Source organism: Ornithorhynchus anatinus, chromosome 3 (assembly GCF_004115215.2).
Source record: "Ornithorhynchus anatinus isolate Pmale09 chromosome 3, mOrnAna1.pri.v4, whole genome shotgun sequence".
In the NCBI taxonomy this organism is placed as follows: Eukaryota; Metazoa; Chordata; class Mammalia; order Monotremata; family Ornithorhynchidae; genus Ornithorhynchus; species Ornithorhynchus anatinus.
The window spans coordinates 90,473,147-90,490,528 of NC_041730.1; the positions used below are offsets into that span (position 1 = coordinate 90,473,147).

The window sequence follows — 17,382 nt, forward strand, 5'->3', positions numbered from 1 at the left end:
TCCCAGAACATTGTCTCTCCTAGCCTCCACCTTCCCAATAAAGTCTTCTCCTTTCTGGATTGGGGAGATGCGAAAGTCCCCTCATCGGAGCTTTTGTTGGAGGTCTTAAAATGGGGATTAAAACTGTGAGCCCCACGTGGGACAATCTGATTCCCCTGTGTCTACCCCAGCGCTCAAAACAGTGCTCTGCACATAGTAAGTGCTCAACAAATACCAACATTATTATTATTATGTTTAGGACACCTCAACTCTGATTCCCCACTGATTCCTCTGGCCGTGGCTAGTGTAGGAACAGTGGCATCCATGAAAACCCAGATCGCTTTTCGGGCAACCAAGAGTGACCAGGAGCCACGAGCAAATCCCACGACTACGGGACCCATTCATCGTCCCTTGAGAAATGCTTCCCTGAATTGTAAGCGCCTTGTGGACAGGGACTATAGTTACCAGCTCTCTCAGATTGAACTCTCCCAAGTATTTATTAAATACGATTGATTGACTGAGCCAGCACTCGGCTGGCAGCTAGGGCTCAGATGGCTGGGACATGGAAAGATGAAGGATAGAGGAAAAGACACTTCTTTCATAACCTACTTGGATAAAGCCATTTTCCAAGGCAGGCGGAGGTGAGCAGAATGCCGTGGGAGCCGCCGGTGTATCAAAGCAGTGAGGCTCGATCAGACTAGATGGGAGAAGAATGAAGAGCGTGATCATTTCTATCCGTCCAGCAGCGTGGCTTAGTGGCAGGAGCCCAGGCTTGGGAGTCAGAGGTCATGGGTTCTAATCCTGGCTCCTCCACTTACTAGCTGTGTGACTTTGGGCAAGTCACTTCACTTATTTGTGCCTCAATTACCTCATCTGTAAAATGGGGTTTGAGACTGAGAGCCCCATGTGGGACGAGCTGATTACCTTGTTTCTAGAACAGTGCTTGGCACATAGTAAGCACTGAACAAATACCATCATTATCAATAAGGGATTTACTTTAAGACTTTGAAGAGGGACACAACTTCCGCCGTCCATCGGGAGTGTTAAACGTGAGGGATGAGAGGCCAGAGAAAACAGCACCGGGCGCTTCAAACGTCCAACACATCAACACAAAGGGGGACTGCCTTTTTGGTGTGCTCAGTGTGGTTGTTGGGGCTGGAGACCCAGCCGCGGCCTTGTCGACCCCGCACGCTTATTGGTGAACTTGACCGTCAGCAGTGTATTTCTTTAAACCCCACTTGAGGCTGAGTTTATGGCATTAATGTCATTCTTGAGGCCAAAGGTCTCCTCTGACTCAATTTTAGGAAGAGGTGGGACGATGATCAAATTGAAGGGAGAATTGAGATTTGCCCATGAGAGAATCTCTCCTATGAATCAACGCCTTATCATGGCAGCAGAGTCTGTGTACGCTGATGAAGCTTAGAGCTCCACCACTGAGAGAGATTCTCTCGGCAGGGTTACCCATAATGGAAAGGTCTAACCCGAAGCGTCAGACAAAGTCGATTCACCTGTGCTGGGCAACAGCGGCATGGGAAAGAGTCAAAGGCGGAAGATGGAGTGATCAAAACGTTGATCCAAGACAACGACAGAGACTCAAAAGGTTTTACTGTGTGGAAGAAGGTAACGGAAAACCACCTCCGTATACTTTACGAAGAAAACTCTAAGGACACACGTGCCAGAATGACCACAGGTGAAGATAAGGTTTTCTGGAGATGTGTCCATGGGGTCGCCATGGGTCGGAAATGACTCGAAAGCATTTGACAACAACAACTTGAGAGAATGGAAATGAAATTTGGAGTGGGATCTCACTTATATGGGCAGAGAGCAGCCTTTCCTTCAGAGGGGGAGAACTGGGCTCTCGCTCATCAGGAAAGGGGAGTTAATCGGCCTTTTGGGGGAGGATCCGGGAATTGGAGCTGATTTAGGTTGATTAGGTAGAAGTTGGGGCTGAGACCTCCTCGTCCCCCAGACAATCCATCCCTCAGAACTCCTTGGCAGGAAATGTGGGCTGATTCTACCCAGTCCCACAGCCCCACAACGTGCAACCAAAGTCGCCAAATTAAATTCCCATCTGGTTCAGCAGGGGCTCTCAGTAAGAGTCGGGGCCACTAATTCCATCGCAGCGTACTCTCCCGAGCACCTAGTACAGTGCTCTGCACCCGGTAAGCGCTCAATAAATGCCATGGATTGATGGGTTGACTGATCGATCTTCAGTGACCTCGTGGACTGACCGGAGGTGTTCCAGCTCTTGGTCTTCACAGGGTTGACTTTCCAAGGCTTCGCCGACGCAGGCATGGCCCCCGCCGCTGGGAGGAGGGTTGTTACACGCCCGACTCCTGGACTTCCTCCCTTGGACACAGGGGCTCCAGGGAGACCAGCAGGTCCACCGTCCGTCGGCCAATCCTGGGAGATACGAGAAGGGACGTCAAGGCGTCAGGAGGTAGGGGCAGTCAGAGGGGCAGACGGACACATTCCTTCATTCATTCATTCTGTTGTATTTATTGAAAACTTACTGTGTGCAGAGCACTGTACTAAGCGCTTGGAAAGTACAATTCGACAACAGAGACAATCCCTACCCAGCAATGGGCTCGTCCTTCCATCCATCTCCACAGCACATATGTATGTATCTGCAATTTGTTTATTTATATTAATGTCTGTCTCCCCCTATTTATTTATATTAATGTCTGTCTCCCCCTCTGGACTGTGAGCAGGAATGTGTCTGCATTATATTAGACTCTCCCAAGAACTTAGAAAAGTGCTTGGCACACCGCAAGCGCTCAATAAATACGATTGAATAGAATTGAATAGGGAAAGAAGTCCACACTTCCTGGGTGCTGCGAGCACTTCCATCCACTGCCATACCCTCCCAAGTGTGCAGCACAATGTTCTGTATACAGCAGGCATGCAGTATAGTGCTCTCCAGAGAGCAGGTGTCCAGTACAGGGTTTTTTATTGCTTTGTATGGTATTTGTTAGGAGCTTATTATGTGTCAAGCACTGTTCTAAGCACTGGTGTAGATACAAGTTAATCAGAGCCGATAGAGTCCCTGTCCCTTGTGGGACTCAGAGTCGAGCAGGAGGGAGAAAAGGTGCTGAATCCCCATTTTGCAGCTGAAGAAACTGAGGCACAGGGAAGTTAAAGTGACTTGCCCAAGATCATACAGCATTCGAGTGGTGGAGTCAGGAGTAGAACACGGTCTGCCGGCTCCCGGGCCGGTGCTTCATCTACTAGGCCACACTACCTTTCCGGGTTCTGCACCCAGCAGGTGCCCAGTACAGTGCTCTGCACCCATCAGGAACCCACTACAGTGCTCTGCATTCAGCAGATACACAGTACAAATCTGCTCACAGCAGGTGCCCAGTACAGTGCTCTGCACATAGTAGGAATAGAAGAGAAGCCACGCGGCTTAGTGGATAGAGCGCGGGCCTGGGAGTCAGAAGGTCCTGGGTTCTAGTCCCTGCTCTGCCACGTGACTGCTCTGTGACTTTGGGCAAGTCACTTCACTTCTCTGGACCTCAGTTACCTCATCTTTAAAATGAGGATTTACAGCGTGAGCCCCACGTGGGACAGACACCTTGTCCAACCCCATTCGCTTGTATCCACCCCGGCGCTTAGTACAATGCCTGGCACATAGTGAGTGCTTTCCAAAAACCATAATTATTGCTATTATTATTAGGCACCCAGAGCAGAGCTCTGCGGTCAGCAGGTGCCCAGCTCAGTGCCCTGCACCAGGTCGGCTTCCGGACGGCCCGCTGGACCCCCGGCTGCCGGGTGAGCCGGAGGGAGCGGAGAAGAGGAGCCCACCTGCCTGGTCCCCGACCAGGACCCCGTGTTCGCAGGCCGGGCCGAAGGTGTAGGGGCGGCAGGAGCAGTGGCAGTTCGTGCCCAGGACGATCGGTTCTCCTCCATTTTGGCAGGGCTGGCATCGGCAGGGGTCCTGTTCCTGCAGGTACTCCTCGATGGCGCGCTTCAGAAACAGCCTCTTCACCGCCTCGCAGGGCACCTCCTTCACCAGCTCCGACAGAGGCGCCAGCTGTCCGGGAAAGGACACAGCTTTACTGTTCTCTCAGTCAGTCAGTCCTATTTATCGAGCGCTTACTGTGTGCAGGGCACTGGACTAAGCACTTGGGAGAGGACGACAGGACAGCAAATGGACACAGTCCCTCCCCACAAGGAGCTGACAGTCTAGAGGGGAGGACAGACACCAATATAAGTCAGTATATTTCTGGAAACAAAGAGAAAAGTGCTTCTCAGCCCCTGTCTGGGCCACCCCCAACTGCTCATCCCATCTGTCTCCTCTGACTACTCCCATCTGCTCCCCCCGACTGCCCGCCCCATCTACCTGCTCCGACCAACCCCAAATGCCCCTTCCAAACATTCAATCCATGTTTCCCCACTCCTCAGGAAACTCCAGGAGTTCCTCCCCCTTGGCTTTAAAGCCCTCAATCCTCTTGCCCCCTCCTACTTCACCTCACTACTCTCCCACTACAGCGCAGCCCACACACTTCACTCCTCTAATGCTAACCCACTTACTGTACCTCCATCTCGTCTACCTCGCCAACTAGCCTCGGAACGCCCTCCCTCCTCATATCCGACAGACAATTTCTCTTCCCTCCAAAGACTTATTGAAGGCCCACCACCTCCCAGAGGCCTTCCTTGACTAAGCTATCCTTTCCTCTTTTCTGGCACCCTGACTTTCTCCCTTCATTTCTCCCCCCTCCCAGCCCCGCAGCACTCACGTACCTATCTGTCATTTATTTATTTCTATTAATGTCTGTCTCCCCTCCTCGACGGTTGGGCATTGTGGGCAAGGAATGTGGGTTTATTGTTCTTTTGTACTCTGCCAAGTGCTTAGTCCAGAGCTTTCTGCATAGTAAGTGTTCAATAAATATGACTGAATGAATGGAGTAAGCACTCAATAAATATCATTGACTGACTTCCAACCATGCCATCAACCCGCCTGTGACAACCCAAGCACATCCATTTACCCCAACTGTCCATCCCCAACCACCCACTCCTTCCGACCACTCCCGACTGCCCACCCCTCCCTCGGAGCGCTCCCCCAGCCCCCAACAGCACTCTCCTCACCACCCCCCGTCGAGCCCCCTGACCTTTTGTTTGATGACGTAGGGGAAGTCCTTGACGGAGCCGGCCCAGGAGGAGTAGCGGGCGCTGTTTCCGGCGGGGTTGTTCAGGTCCAGGTAGCTGAGACCGGCCACGAAAGCGGGGTTCCCTCCCTCGATGTAGGGGTCCCCTCGGAGCTCGTTGCCAGAGGAGCCTGGAGGTGCGGGGGAGACCGGGACCTCAGAACGAAAGGCCGGCCCCGGGCTGACAGGCCGAAGCGGCTTCCCGGGCCCGGCGGAGAGCCCGCCCTCCGAGACTCCGAGGTCTGGGTCTGCCACAGAGGATCCCAGGATGGGTCATGCGTCCCCCTCCCCCACCACCTTTTTGTGGTATGTGTTTAGTAATAATAATAATAACTGTGGTATTCGTTAAGCCCTTACTATGTTCCAAGCACTGTTCTAAGTACTGGGGTAGATACAGAGTAGTCAGGTTGGACACAGTTCCTGTCCTATATGGGGCTCATGATCTAAGTAGGAGGGAGAACGGTTATTTAATCCCTAGTTTACAGTCGAGGAAACCAAGGCCCAGAGAAGTGAAGTGACTGGCCCAAAGTCACACAGTAAGCAAGTGGTCAAGGCAGGGTGTCGAACCCAGGTCCTCTGTCTCCCAGGCCTATGGTCTTTCCACTAGGCCCTGCTGCTCCTCCCTCTAGAATGTAAACTTGTGAGGGCAGGGGTATGACTGTTCATTGCTGTATAGTACTCTCCCAAGCGCTTAGTACAATGCTCTGCACACAGTAAGCCCTCAGTAAATACAACTGACTGACTCCAAAGCAGCAGTCCAGCCCCAGCGAGAGTCCCTTTGCGGGCCGGTCACCCACGGTGAGAAGGTCAGGCTCCGGCCAGCTGTCCCCAGTGGCCTCCCGACTTGTCCTCCTGCGCCCTGCCTGCGGGGCCTGATTCTCCAGGAGGGAAGAGCAATCCCGTTCCTATCCTCAAGTACCCCATCTTCCCCCTCTGACTACCCCAGCGTGGTGTAGTAGAGTCAGAAGGTCAACGGTTCTAATTCGGGCTCCGCCACCTGTCAGCTCTGTGACCTTGGGCAAGTCACTTCGCTTCTCTGGGCCTCAGTCGCCTCGTCTGTAAAGTGGGGATCGAGACCGTGAGTCCCACGTGGGACAGGGGATGTCCAACCCGATTTGCTTGTATCCACCCAAGTGTTTAGTACAGTGCCTGGCACATAGTAAGCGTTTAAGAAATACCATTATTATTACTAGGTAAGGAAAGGAGGTCTGGGGAGAAGCCGGGAGGGTCCTGAGGGGGCCGAGGAATAAGGATGGAGAGAAAGGCCTGGCCCGATCCAACACGTACCTGAACTCCACTTCAACACATCCTCCAGTTTCGTGCACTCGGTCTTCTTCTTGCGAACGAAAAAAAGACTCCATCCCGACGTGACACACTCCTTCATGTTCAGGATGTTAAAACCTGAAAAAAAAAAAAAATAGTCAGCTTACCTTCCCCATTCTAGATTGAAAGCTCCTTGAGGGCAGGGAACCTCTCTAACCAACTCTGCTGTATTACCCTCTCCTAAGCGCTTAGTACAGTGCTCTGCATACAGTAAATGCTCAGTACATACCCTTGATTGATATATAGACAACGTGAGATGCAGCATGGCCTAGTGGATAGGGCACAGGTCTGCGAGGCCGTAGGATCTGGGTTCCGATCCTGGCTCCGCCACTTGTCTGTTGGGTGACCTCACTGTGGGCAGGGAATGTGTCTGTTACATTCTTAAGTTGTACTCTCCCAAGAGCGTAGTTTAGTGCTCTGCACACAGTTAGTGCTCAATAAATACAACTGACTGACAACTTTTCTGTGCCTCAGTGACCTCATCTGGAAAATGGGGATTAAGACTGTGAGCCCCACATGGGAGGGGGAGTCTGTCCAATCAGATTATCTCGTATCTACTCCGGCGGTTAGTACAGTGCCTGGCACACACTAAGAGCTTAAAAAATTCCGTTTAACAAAATCTGGAAGGGTCACTGGCAAGAGGGTGGGGAGGGAGGAAGAGATTTCACCAGGCAAGGGAGAGGAAATGGAGCAGGTGGTTCCACTGGCAGAACAAACTACGGTGCTTTCACCGTAATTGTGCAGGGAATTCCAGTCAGGATGGGAGGCATGAGCAAATTCCAGTCAGGAGGCGGAGGCAAGAGAAGCAATGTGGCTCAGTAGAAAGAGCCCAGGCTTGGGAGTCAGAGGTCATTAGAGAAGCAGCGTGGCTCAGTGGAAAGAGCACGGGCTTTGGAGTCAGAGGTCATGAGTTCGAATCCCGGCTCTGCCACTTGTCAGCTGTGTGACTGTGGGCAAGTCACTTAACTTCTCTGGGCCTCAGTTACCTCATCTGTAAAATGGGGATTAAGACTGTGAGCCCCATGTGGGACAACCTGATTCCCCTATGTCTACCCCAGCGCTTAGAACAGTGCTCTGCACATAGTAAGCGCTTAACAAATACCAACATTATTATTCTAATCCCGGCTCCACCACTTGTCTGCTGTGTGACCTTAGGCAAGCCACTTAACTTCTCTGGGCCTCGGTTACCTCATCTGTGAAATGGGGATTAAGACTGTGAGCCCCACATGGGACAACCTGATTATCTCGTAGGCACCCCAGAGCTTAGAACAGTGTTTGGGACATAGTAAGTGCTTAACAAATACCATCATTATTAAATACACTGCTGTATTTAATGTTGTGATATTTTATGTTAATTGAGTTTTTTGGTTCATTTTTGCTTACGTGTCGATCACCAGTATATCTTCTCTCCACCAGCTCAGAACCCCCAGGGCTCAGAAATGGTGTCTAATTCTCATTGGTCTATTTTTTCCCAATCCTCAGTACAGTGCTTTATACCCAGCAATAGCTTAATAAACTCTACTGAATGAATGAACAAAATAATGAACGAATGAACAAATGAAGGAATTAATCAATCCACCGGCCAGGAATTTGATGCAGAGAGAAACAGCTAGCCATTAGAATAGCAATAATAAGAAGAATAGTATTTGTGGTATTTGTTAAGCACTTACTAGACGCCAAGCACTGGACTAAGCAAGGGAGTTGATTCACCTATAATAAGCACCTAAAATCAGAGCCCCTGTCCCACATAGAGCCCCACGGTTTCAGATGGCCGGAGAACAGGCATTCAGACCCCATTTCACAGAAGGGGAAAGTGAACCTCAGAGAAGTCTGGTGAATTGCCCAAAGTCGCACAGCAGGCAACCACCTGAGTTGGAATTAGAACTCAAGTCCCCTGGACTCACAGGCCTGGGCTCTTTGCACTGGGGCATGCAGATGTGTTCTGAAAGGCATATCAGGAAGATGATGTGGGTGGACTATGAAAAGCAAGAAATAGAAAAACTCTTGAGATTCACAGAGAGAAGAATGTGTGTCTCCCTGTCTTCAGGTCATGGGTTCTAATACCCTCTCTGCCACTTGTCTGGGGGGTGACCTTGGGCAACTTGCTTCCCTTCTCTGGGCCTCAGTGACCTCATCTGTAAAATGGGGATTAAGACTGTGAGCTCCACGCGGGACAACCTGATCATCTTGTATCCCCCCTAGTGCTTAGAACAGTGCCTGGAACAGAGTAAGTGCTTAACAAATACCTCAGTTATTATTATTATCAAATGTGTAAGCTCCTTGAGGGTGGGGACCATGTCTTTGTCAGTAGGAGCTTCTCAGTTTAACAAATGCCCTCGTAAAACTGTAAAAATACGACTCATCGGTTGACTGACTGAGCTCTAGTGACTTCCAGATTTCTGTTCTTCCTAGAAGAGCTGGTAAATTTCCAACTGTGGAAAGTTGGATGAGGACAGGGACTAGACCAGACAATGAGACAACATATGCTAAAAAAACCAGCTTCCCCCAAAATAATTTGATTTTAAGTAGAGCAAAGGAACCCTGAGGTTTGCCACAGCCTCATACCTAAATTCCTCAAATAAAAATGCTTTCAAAATTCTCAATCAGTGGTATTTGCTGAGCCCTTACTGTGTGCAGAGCACTGTACTAAGTGTTAATGATAATAATAATAATAACAACCGTGGTATTTAAGCACTTACTATGTGCCAGACACTGTACTAAGCTCGGGGGTAGACACACGCAAATCGAGTCAGACAGTCTCTGTTCCACGTGGGACTCACGGTCTCAATCTCCATTTTACAGATGAGGTTACTGAGGCCCAGAGAATAATAATAATGTTGGTATTTGTTAAGCGCTTACTATGTGCAGAGCACTGTTCTAAGCGCTGGGGTAAACACAGGGGAATCAGGTTGTCCCACATGGGGCTCACAGTCTTAATCCCCATTTTACAGATGAGGTAACTGAGGCCCAGAGAAGTTAAGTGACTTGCCCACAGTCACACAGCTGACAAGTGGGTGGAGTGGGATTGGGAAAGTACAATCTAATGGAGTTGGTAGACATGTTCCCTGCCCATGAAGAGTTCACATTCTGGAAAAGGAAATTACAGTCTAGAGGACAACAAGGATTTAACAATACTCTCCACGACATTACCTTCTCTTTTCATTTTTTCAGTGTCCACGTAAAACAGGACTTTATACTGTCCTCCCAGCGATCCAGACTGTAAATAATGCGTCCCGTACTGTTCGATCAATCTTCGGTAGGCGCTGTATTCGTACACCGACGGGAGGTGAGAGAGTTCTTTCCAAAATGGTTCGGCAAGGGTGAGAAACTCTGGGCGGTTATTGATGAACTGGGCGACTTCCACACTGTTCTGAACAACCATGATCTGAGAGCTCTGCAGGAAGAGAGAGGGAGAAAATCCCCACCTCAGGACTTGGAACAGCTGCTGCCCGTCAGGCAGCTGGCTCACAGAAAGCCTGAGGCACTGAGCCGTTATACAAATTGCCATTCAGGCTCCCTGGACTCAAATCAATTAATCATTCATTGGTATTTATTATTAATAATAATAATGGCATTTGTTAAGCACTTACTATGTGCCAAGCACTGTTCTAAGCACAGGTTGCCCCACGTGAGGCTCACAGGCTTAATTCCCATTTTAATAATAATTATGGTATTTGTTAAGCGCTTAACTATATGCCAGGCACTGTACTAAGGGCTGGGGTGGATACAAGCAGATCGGGTTGGACCCAGTCCCCGTCCCAGTTGGGGCTTAACAAATACCAACATTATTAATAAATACCACTGAATGAATGAATGTATAAAAATTTGGGTTTGGCCTGGTACCAAGCAAAAACTCCTCACCATTGGCTTCAAGCTGACCATTCCCTTGCCCCTTCCCACCTCACCTCTCTTCTCTCCTTCTCCAGCCCAACCCGCACACTCGGCTCCTCCGCCGCCGCTCACCTCCTCACTGGGCCTCGTTCTCGCCTGTCCCGCCCTCTACCCCTGCCTGGCCCACGTCCCGCCTCTGGCCTGGAATGCCCTCCCTCCTCACATCTGCCAAACTAGCACACTTCCCCCCTTCGAAGCCCTAGCAGCATGGCTCAGTGGAAAGAGCCCGGGCTTGGGAGTCAGAGGTCAGGGGTTCGAATCCCCGCTCTGCCACTTGTCAGCTGTGTGACTGTGGGCAGGTCACTTCACTTCTCTGGGCCTCAGTTACCTCATCTGTAAAATGGGGATTCACTGTGAGCCTCACGTGGGACAACCCGATTACCCTGTATCTACCCCAGCGCTTAGAACAGTGCTCTGCACATAGTAAGCGCTTAACAAATACCAACATTATTATTATTATTATTGAGAGCTCACCTCCTCCAGGAGGCCTTCCCAGACTGAGCCCCTGTTTACCTCTGCTCCCCCTCCCCTCCCCATCGCCCCCACTCGCTCCCTCTACACTACCCCCCTCACCGCCCTACAGCACTTCTGTGCATATGTACATATTTCTAATTCTCTTTATTTCTTTAATGATGTGTTTATATCTATAATTCTATTTATTTGTATTGATGCCATTGATGCCTTTTTACATGTTTTGATGTCTGTCTTCCCCCTTCTAGACTGTGAGCCCATTGTGGGCAGGGATTGTCTCTATTTGTTGCTGAACTGTATTTTCCAAGCACTTAGTACAGTGCTCTGCACACAGTAAGCGCTCAGTAAATACAATTGAATGAACTGAACGAATACCTTAGAGTCAGAAGTTCCTACAGCAGACTTTCACATAAGGATGAAGAGGCTTATAGCCAACATCACCCTGGGCCTAGCGGGGAGAAGTCAGCCCAGGCAGATGACCGCTGTCAGGAAGACTCAACATAATTTGGGAAGGAACCAATTATTATTAATAAAAATTATAACAACAATAATCATTACTGTGGTACTTGTGAAGTGCTTACTCTGTGCCAGGGACTTTACTAAGCGCCGGAGTGGATACGAGTAAATCGGACTGGATGCAATCCCTGACCCAACGTGTGGCTCAAAATCTCATTCCCCATTTTCCAGATGAGGAAACTGAGGCCCAGAGAAATGAAGTGACTTGCCCCAGGCCACAGAGCAGACAAGTGGCAGAGCCGGGATTAGAACCCACAACCTTCTGACTCCCAGGTCCGGGCTCTATCCACTATACCAAGCTGCTTCTCAGTTCATCGGCTGCATTTTATGGCTGCGAGAGCCATCGCTTGCCCTGGAGAAACTAGATGATCCTGGTGGAATATTATTATTATTATTATTATCATCATTATCATCATCATCATCATCATCATCATCATCAATAGCCTCCGGAAGAGGTAGTATCATTTCCATTTAGTCCAGGCCCCGGGGATGACTGCGACTGAGAGAGTCACCGGGTGCTGGTGACAGCCTGACCTTAGAATTATTATTATTAACATTCTGATTCATTTTCCGTGTTCCAGTGTTGGATGTGAAGGATGTCTGGCTGTGCTTCACGTAGGCCCAACTGCTGTTGTAGAATTCGTAGCTGAAGTCGTTCTTGATTTTCACCTGGAAGGAAAAGAGAGAATTTATTGCGTGCGTCTCAAACCAGAGCCGGACAAATCTGCAGTGTTCTCCCTCTTACTTAGAAGGGGAAACCCAAGTGGGACAGGGACCATGTCTGATTCATTCATTCATTCATTCATTCATTCATTCAATAGTATTTATTGAGCGCTTACTATGTGCAGAGCACTGTACTAAGCGCTTGGAATGTACAAGTCGGCAACAGATAGAGACAGTCCCTGCCCTTTGACGGGCTTACGGTCTAATCGGAGGAGACGGGCAGACGAGAACGATGGCAATAAATAGAGTCGAGGGGAAGAACATCTCATAAAAACAATGGCAAATAAATAGAATCAGGGTGATGTACATCTCATTAAACAAAATAAATAGGGTGATGAAGATATATACAGTCGAACGGACGAGTACGGTGCCGAGGGGGTGGGACGGGAGGGGGGAGGAGGAGAGGGAAAAGGGGGAGAAGAGGGTTTAGCTGCGGAGAGGTGAAGGGGGGGGTAGAGGGAGCAGAGGGAAAAAGGGGGGAGCTCAGTCTGGGAAGGCCTCTTGGAGGAGGTGAGCTTTAAGTAGGGATTTGAAGAAGGGAATTGTATCTAGCCCAGTGCTGAGCACAGTATTCGGCACGCTACAAGTGCTCACCAAATGCCGTAAAAGAGAAGAGGTGAGAAGCAGTGTGGACTAGAGGATAGAGCCCTTGGTGCGTTCTAATTCCAGCTCTGACACCTGCCCGCCGTGCGATCTTGGGCCGGTCACCTTGCTTCTCGATGCCTGCTTCCTCATCTTTTAAACGGGGATTTGATCCCTGTTCTCCTTCCTCCTTGGCCTGTGAGCCCCGTGTGGGACAGGGACTGTGTTCTGAACTGGTAATCTGGTCTCTGCCTCGCTGCTCAGTACGTTGGAAGGGGCTGCACAAATATCGCAACTATTTTTAAGATGAGAAGTTTACGATGATCGGTATTAAAGATGTGTCTGGGGAGGCAGATGGGTGTAAGCGGGTGCACGACGTGGACTTGGCTGGGCTTTTCTGTCGTGAAGAAGGTGGCCAGGGCGGAGCCAGTGAGTGCCAGGCTCCGGAGAACCAGCTCGCTCGGTCAGGTTCTCGGGGGTCTTGTGGCTGGGAGAGCACAGCCCGATCAATCAATCAATCAATCTTTTTTACTGTGTGCTTACTGTGTGCAGAGCGCTGTACTGAGCACTGGGAGAGTCCGACAGAACAGAATTGCAGAGAAGCAGTGTGGCTCAGTGGAGAGAGCCCGGGCTTGGGAGTCAGAGGTCATGGGTTCGAATCCCGGCTCTGCCACACGGCAGCTGTATGACTGTGGGCAAGTCACTTCACTTCTCTGGCGTCACTTACCTCATCTGAAAATGGGGATTAACTGTGAACCTCACATGGGACGACCCGATGACCCTGTATCTCCCCCAGCGCTTAGAACGGTGCTCTGCACCTAGTAAGCGCTTAACAAATACCAACATTATTATTAATTGCTAGGCGTATTCCCTGCCCACAACGAGCCAACACCAGATTTGGAAGGAGAACGACGGATTTCAGGGCACTTAGGCGAAATATGACGGACCTCCTCTGGAAGCTCCTTCTGATTAATCTCCCTTTTTTTTAAATGGTGTTCATTAAGTTCATTCATTCATTCAATAGTATTTATTGAGCGCTTACTATGTGCAGAGCTGCTTACTCCATGCCAGACACTGTACTAAGCGCTGGGGTACATACAAGATAATCAGCTCGGATGGACACATTCCCTGTCCCGCACGGGGCTCACAGTCTTTATCCCCATTTTACAGAGGAGGGAACTGAGGGCCAGAAAAGAAAAGTGAGTTGCCTAAGGTCACAAGGCAGACAAGCAGCGGAACCGGGAATCAGGATCCAGGTCCTCTGACTTCCAGGCCCGTGCTCTATCTACTCGAGCCACGTTACTTCTCTTTCTCCCGTGATTATTTCTCAGGTGGCTACAGAGCAGCTGCGCGTGTGAGTGACTCTCACTGTCCCAGTTACTCCTGGATGGATCCTGCGGGTGTGGGAGTGAACGTCAGCACCTACAAGCTGGAGGAGCGGAGCAGAGAGTAGGGAGCGGAAGTTTTGTAGTCAGCCCGCCTGTCCCAGAGCACATCGATCGCCACCATCCCACCATCTCTATCCCAGCCACTAATAATAATAAGTTGTTATTTATTATTATTATTGCATTATTTGTTAAGTACTCACTAGGTGCCAGGCACTGTACTAAGCACCGGGAAGGGTAAAAGCACATCAGGTCAGACACAGTCCCTGTCTCGCTTGGGGCTCATAGTCTTAATCTCCAATATACAGATAAGGGAACTGAGGTGCAGAGAAGTAAAGTGACTTACCTAAGATCACACAGCAGGCAAGTGGTGGAGGTGGGATTAGAACTCATGACCTCCTGACTCCCAGGCCCATGTCATGCCATGCTGCTCTCTCTCTACCTGGATAACTTCCTCATTACAGAAAACCTCAAGGGGAAGGAGGGGCCCACATTAAAGGTCTGAAACATCTGTCTGGGAGTCAGGAGAGCTGGGTTCTAATCTCAGCTCTGCCGTTTACCAGCCGTATGACCTCGGACAAGTCTCTTAAGCCATCCATGGTATTTATCGAGCATTCGTTGTGTGCAGAGCATTGTTCTAAGAGCTTGGCACAATACAAAAGGGTTGGTAGGCACGTTCCCCGCTCGCAACGGGCTAACAGATGTAACTGTTCGGTCCCTCAGTTTCCTCATCCATAAAATGGGAATTCGATATCTGTTCTCCTTCCTACTTAGTCTGGGAGCCCCATGTGGGTCAGGAGACTGTGTCCCACTCGATTAACTTGCACGTACCAGAGCGACCTTATGAGAGAAGACGGGACAGAGAGGGTGCGTCCATGAAGCCGCTGTGGGTCGGAAATGACTCAACGGCGTTTGAAGAAGACCCCAGCACTTAGTTCAGTAAGCGCTTAGTTCAATAAGCACTAAGTAAATACGGTTTTTCTCTTTTAAAGCTTGATTCCATCTTTGTTTTTCCAGCCAAGAATCTCTTGGGAGGGGAAAAAATTGGATCACGCAATATGTACCTATGCATAGATCTGTACCCAAATTCTAAAGATGGCACGGCCATAAGGATAATAATGTTGGTATTTGTTAAGCGCTTACTGTGTGCAGAGCACTGTTCTAAGCGCTGGGGGAGATACAGGGTAATCAGGTTGTCCCACGTGAGGCTCACAGTTAATACCCTTTTGACAGATGAGGTCACTGAGGCACAGAGAAGTGAAGTGACTTGCCCACAGTCACACAGCTGACAAGTGGCAGAGCTGGGATTCGAACTCATCACCTCTGACTCCCAAGCCCGGGCTCTTTCCACTCAGCCACGCTGCAGTGCCGGTCCCCTTTGGACTGTGAGCTCAATATGGGCAGGGAATGTGTCTGTTTGTTGTTGTAGTGTACTCTCCCAAGCGCTTAGTACAGTGCCTTGCACACAGTAAGCGCTCAAGAAATACAATCACATGAATGAGAGGTCAAGGGTGGAGACATCACCTAAAGCTCTGGTCTATCCCATTTCTCTTCTGGCCCTTCATCATTGATAACCTTTTGTCCAGCTCACCTCATCTTCAATGCCCTCTTGAAAACCCACCTCCTCCAGGAAGCCTTCCCTGATCAGGTTCTCCCCGGTCACGTCATCTCATCCCAACTGCCATCCTTAGCATATACTTAAACAGAGGGCAGCGTGGCTCAGTGGAAAGAGCCCGGGCTTTGGAGTCGGAGGTCATGGGTTCGAATCCCAGATCTGCCACTTGTCAGCTGTGTGACTGTGAGCAAGTCACTTCACTTCTCTGTGCCTCAGTTACCTCATCTGTACAATGGGGATTAAGACTGTGAACCCCACGTGGGACAACCTGATTCCCCTGTGTCTACCCCAGCGCTTAGAACAGTGCCCTGCACATAGTAAGCACTTAACAAATACCAACATTATTATCATTATTAGTCCACATATTTATTCACTTCTTTTTTTCCAAACTCTTGCTGTAGCCATTTGCTTTCTGTTGCTCTTCTTGCCCCTCACCTTGCTTGTCTCTCCCATTAAAATGTAAGCTTCCTAAGGGCAGAGACCATGTTTTTGAGTTTTATTTGATCCCAAATGCTAATTCCAGCTTCCTGCGCAGAGTAACAATTAATTATGGCATTTGTTAAGCGCTCAGATAAATAGGATTGAATGAAGGAATGAATGAATTATGCGCTTACTATGTGTCAAGCACCGTTCTAAGAACCGGGGTAGATAAAAGGTAATCAGGTTGGACACCATACCTGCCCTACATGGGGCTCACCGTCTTAATCCCCATTTTACAGATGAGGGAACTGAGGTGCGGAGAAGCAAAGTGACTTGCCCGAGGTCACCTGGCAGACAAGTGGTGGAGCTGGAATTAGAACCCAGGTCCTCTGATTCTCAGGCCCGGGCTCTTTCCACTAGGCCACGTTGCTCCTTAGGCATCTAGTACGTAACGCTGCCCACCGTGGGCATTCAGTGCCCGACCTGGCAAAGAGTAGGCGCTCAGAATTGCTTCCCTGATAGCTCTTGGATCAAACACTAGATCTGCTTGCTGGAACCAGAGTTGCACTATCCCGGTGACCCGCCCGAAAGGGGAGTGGACCGATGGCTTTGAGGACTGTGCAGTGGTCTGAAACGCGGGCCCAAAAGGTGCCGTTCAAAGAGCCAACGTACCTGGAACGTGTAGGAGAGGACGTTGGCACTGAGCCTGTAGTAGTCTCTCTTATCGCCGCTGAACACCTTCCGACACTGGCCACCGAAACTCTTTGTGTTGATGACCCTGCCCCTGGTCTCGCCCGTAAGAACGTCGAAACTGCCACAGAAGAGAGGAGAGATCAGTTCCCCGGGCTCACCGCCGCCGACGAAGCGGCGTGGCCTACTGGAAATAATGATAATATTACTAATAATTGTGGTATTTGTTAAGCGCCACTATGTGCCGAGCACTATTCTAAGCAGTGGGGTAGATACAAGGTAATCAGGGTGGACGCAGTCCCCGTCCCACACGGGGCTTGCAGTCTTAATCCCCATTTTACACATGAGGTAACTGAGTCACAGAGAAGCGAAGTAACTCACCCAAGGTCACACAGCAGACAACTGGCCGAGCCGAGATTAGGACCCAGACCCGTGCTCTTTCCTCTAGGCCGTGCTGCTTCTCTTCACAATCGGGGAACCTGGATTCTAGTCCCATCCCTCCCTCTTGCCTGCTGGGTGACTTTGGGCAAGTCGCTTCACTGGGCCTCAGTTTCCTTAACTGTAAAATGGGGGATTCCGTGCTCGTTCCCCTCCCACTTAGACTGTGAGCCCCACGTGGGACAGGACTGCGTCCAACCTG

General features: G+C 49.9%; 1 protein-coding gene across 3 annotated transcripts in view; it reads right to left on the reverse strand.

Annotated features, from left to right (window-relative positions):
• C7 (complement C7) overlaps window positions 1-17,382 on the reverse strand; it is a 48,065-nt gene that overhangs the window by 15,240 nt on the left and 15,443 nt on the right. For all 3 annotated transcript variants that reach the window (XM_029061691.2, XM_029061689.2, XM_029061690.2), the window contains 8 exons: window positions 16,725-16,863; window positions 11,862-11,996; window positions 9,600-9,843; window positions 6,414-6,527; window positions 5,091-5,257; window positions 3,784-4,012; window positions 2,211-2,382; window positions 589-676 (listed from right to left, as the gene is read on the reverse strand). In XM_029061691.2, the coding sequence (XP_028917524.1) occupies window positions 589-676; window positions 2,211-2,382; window positions 3,784-4,012; window positions 5,091-5,257; window positions 6,414-6,527; window positions 9,600-9,843; window positions 11,862-11,996; window positions 16,725-16,863 (1,288 nt within the window). The remainder of the gene's footprint in view (window positions 1-588; window positions 677-2,210; window positions 2,383-3,783; window positions 4,013-5,090; window positions 5,258-6,413; window positions 6,528-9,599; window positions 9,844-11,861; window positions 11,997-16,724; window positions 16,864-17,382) is intronic.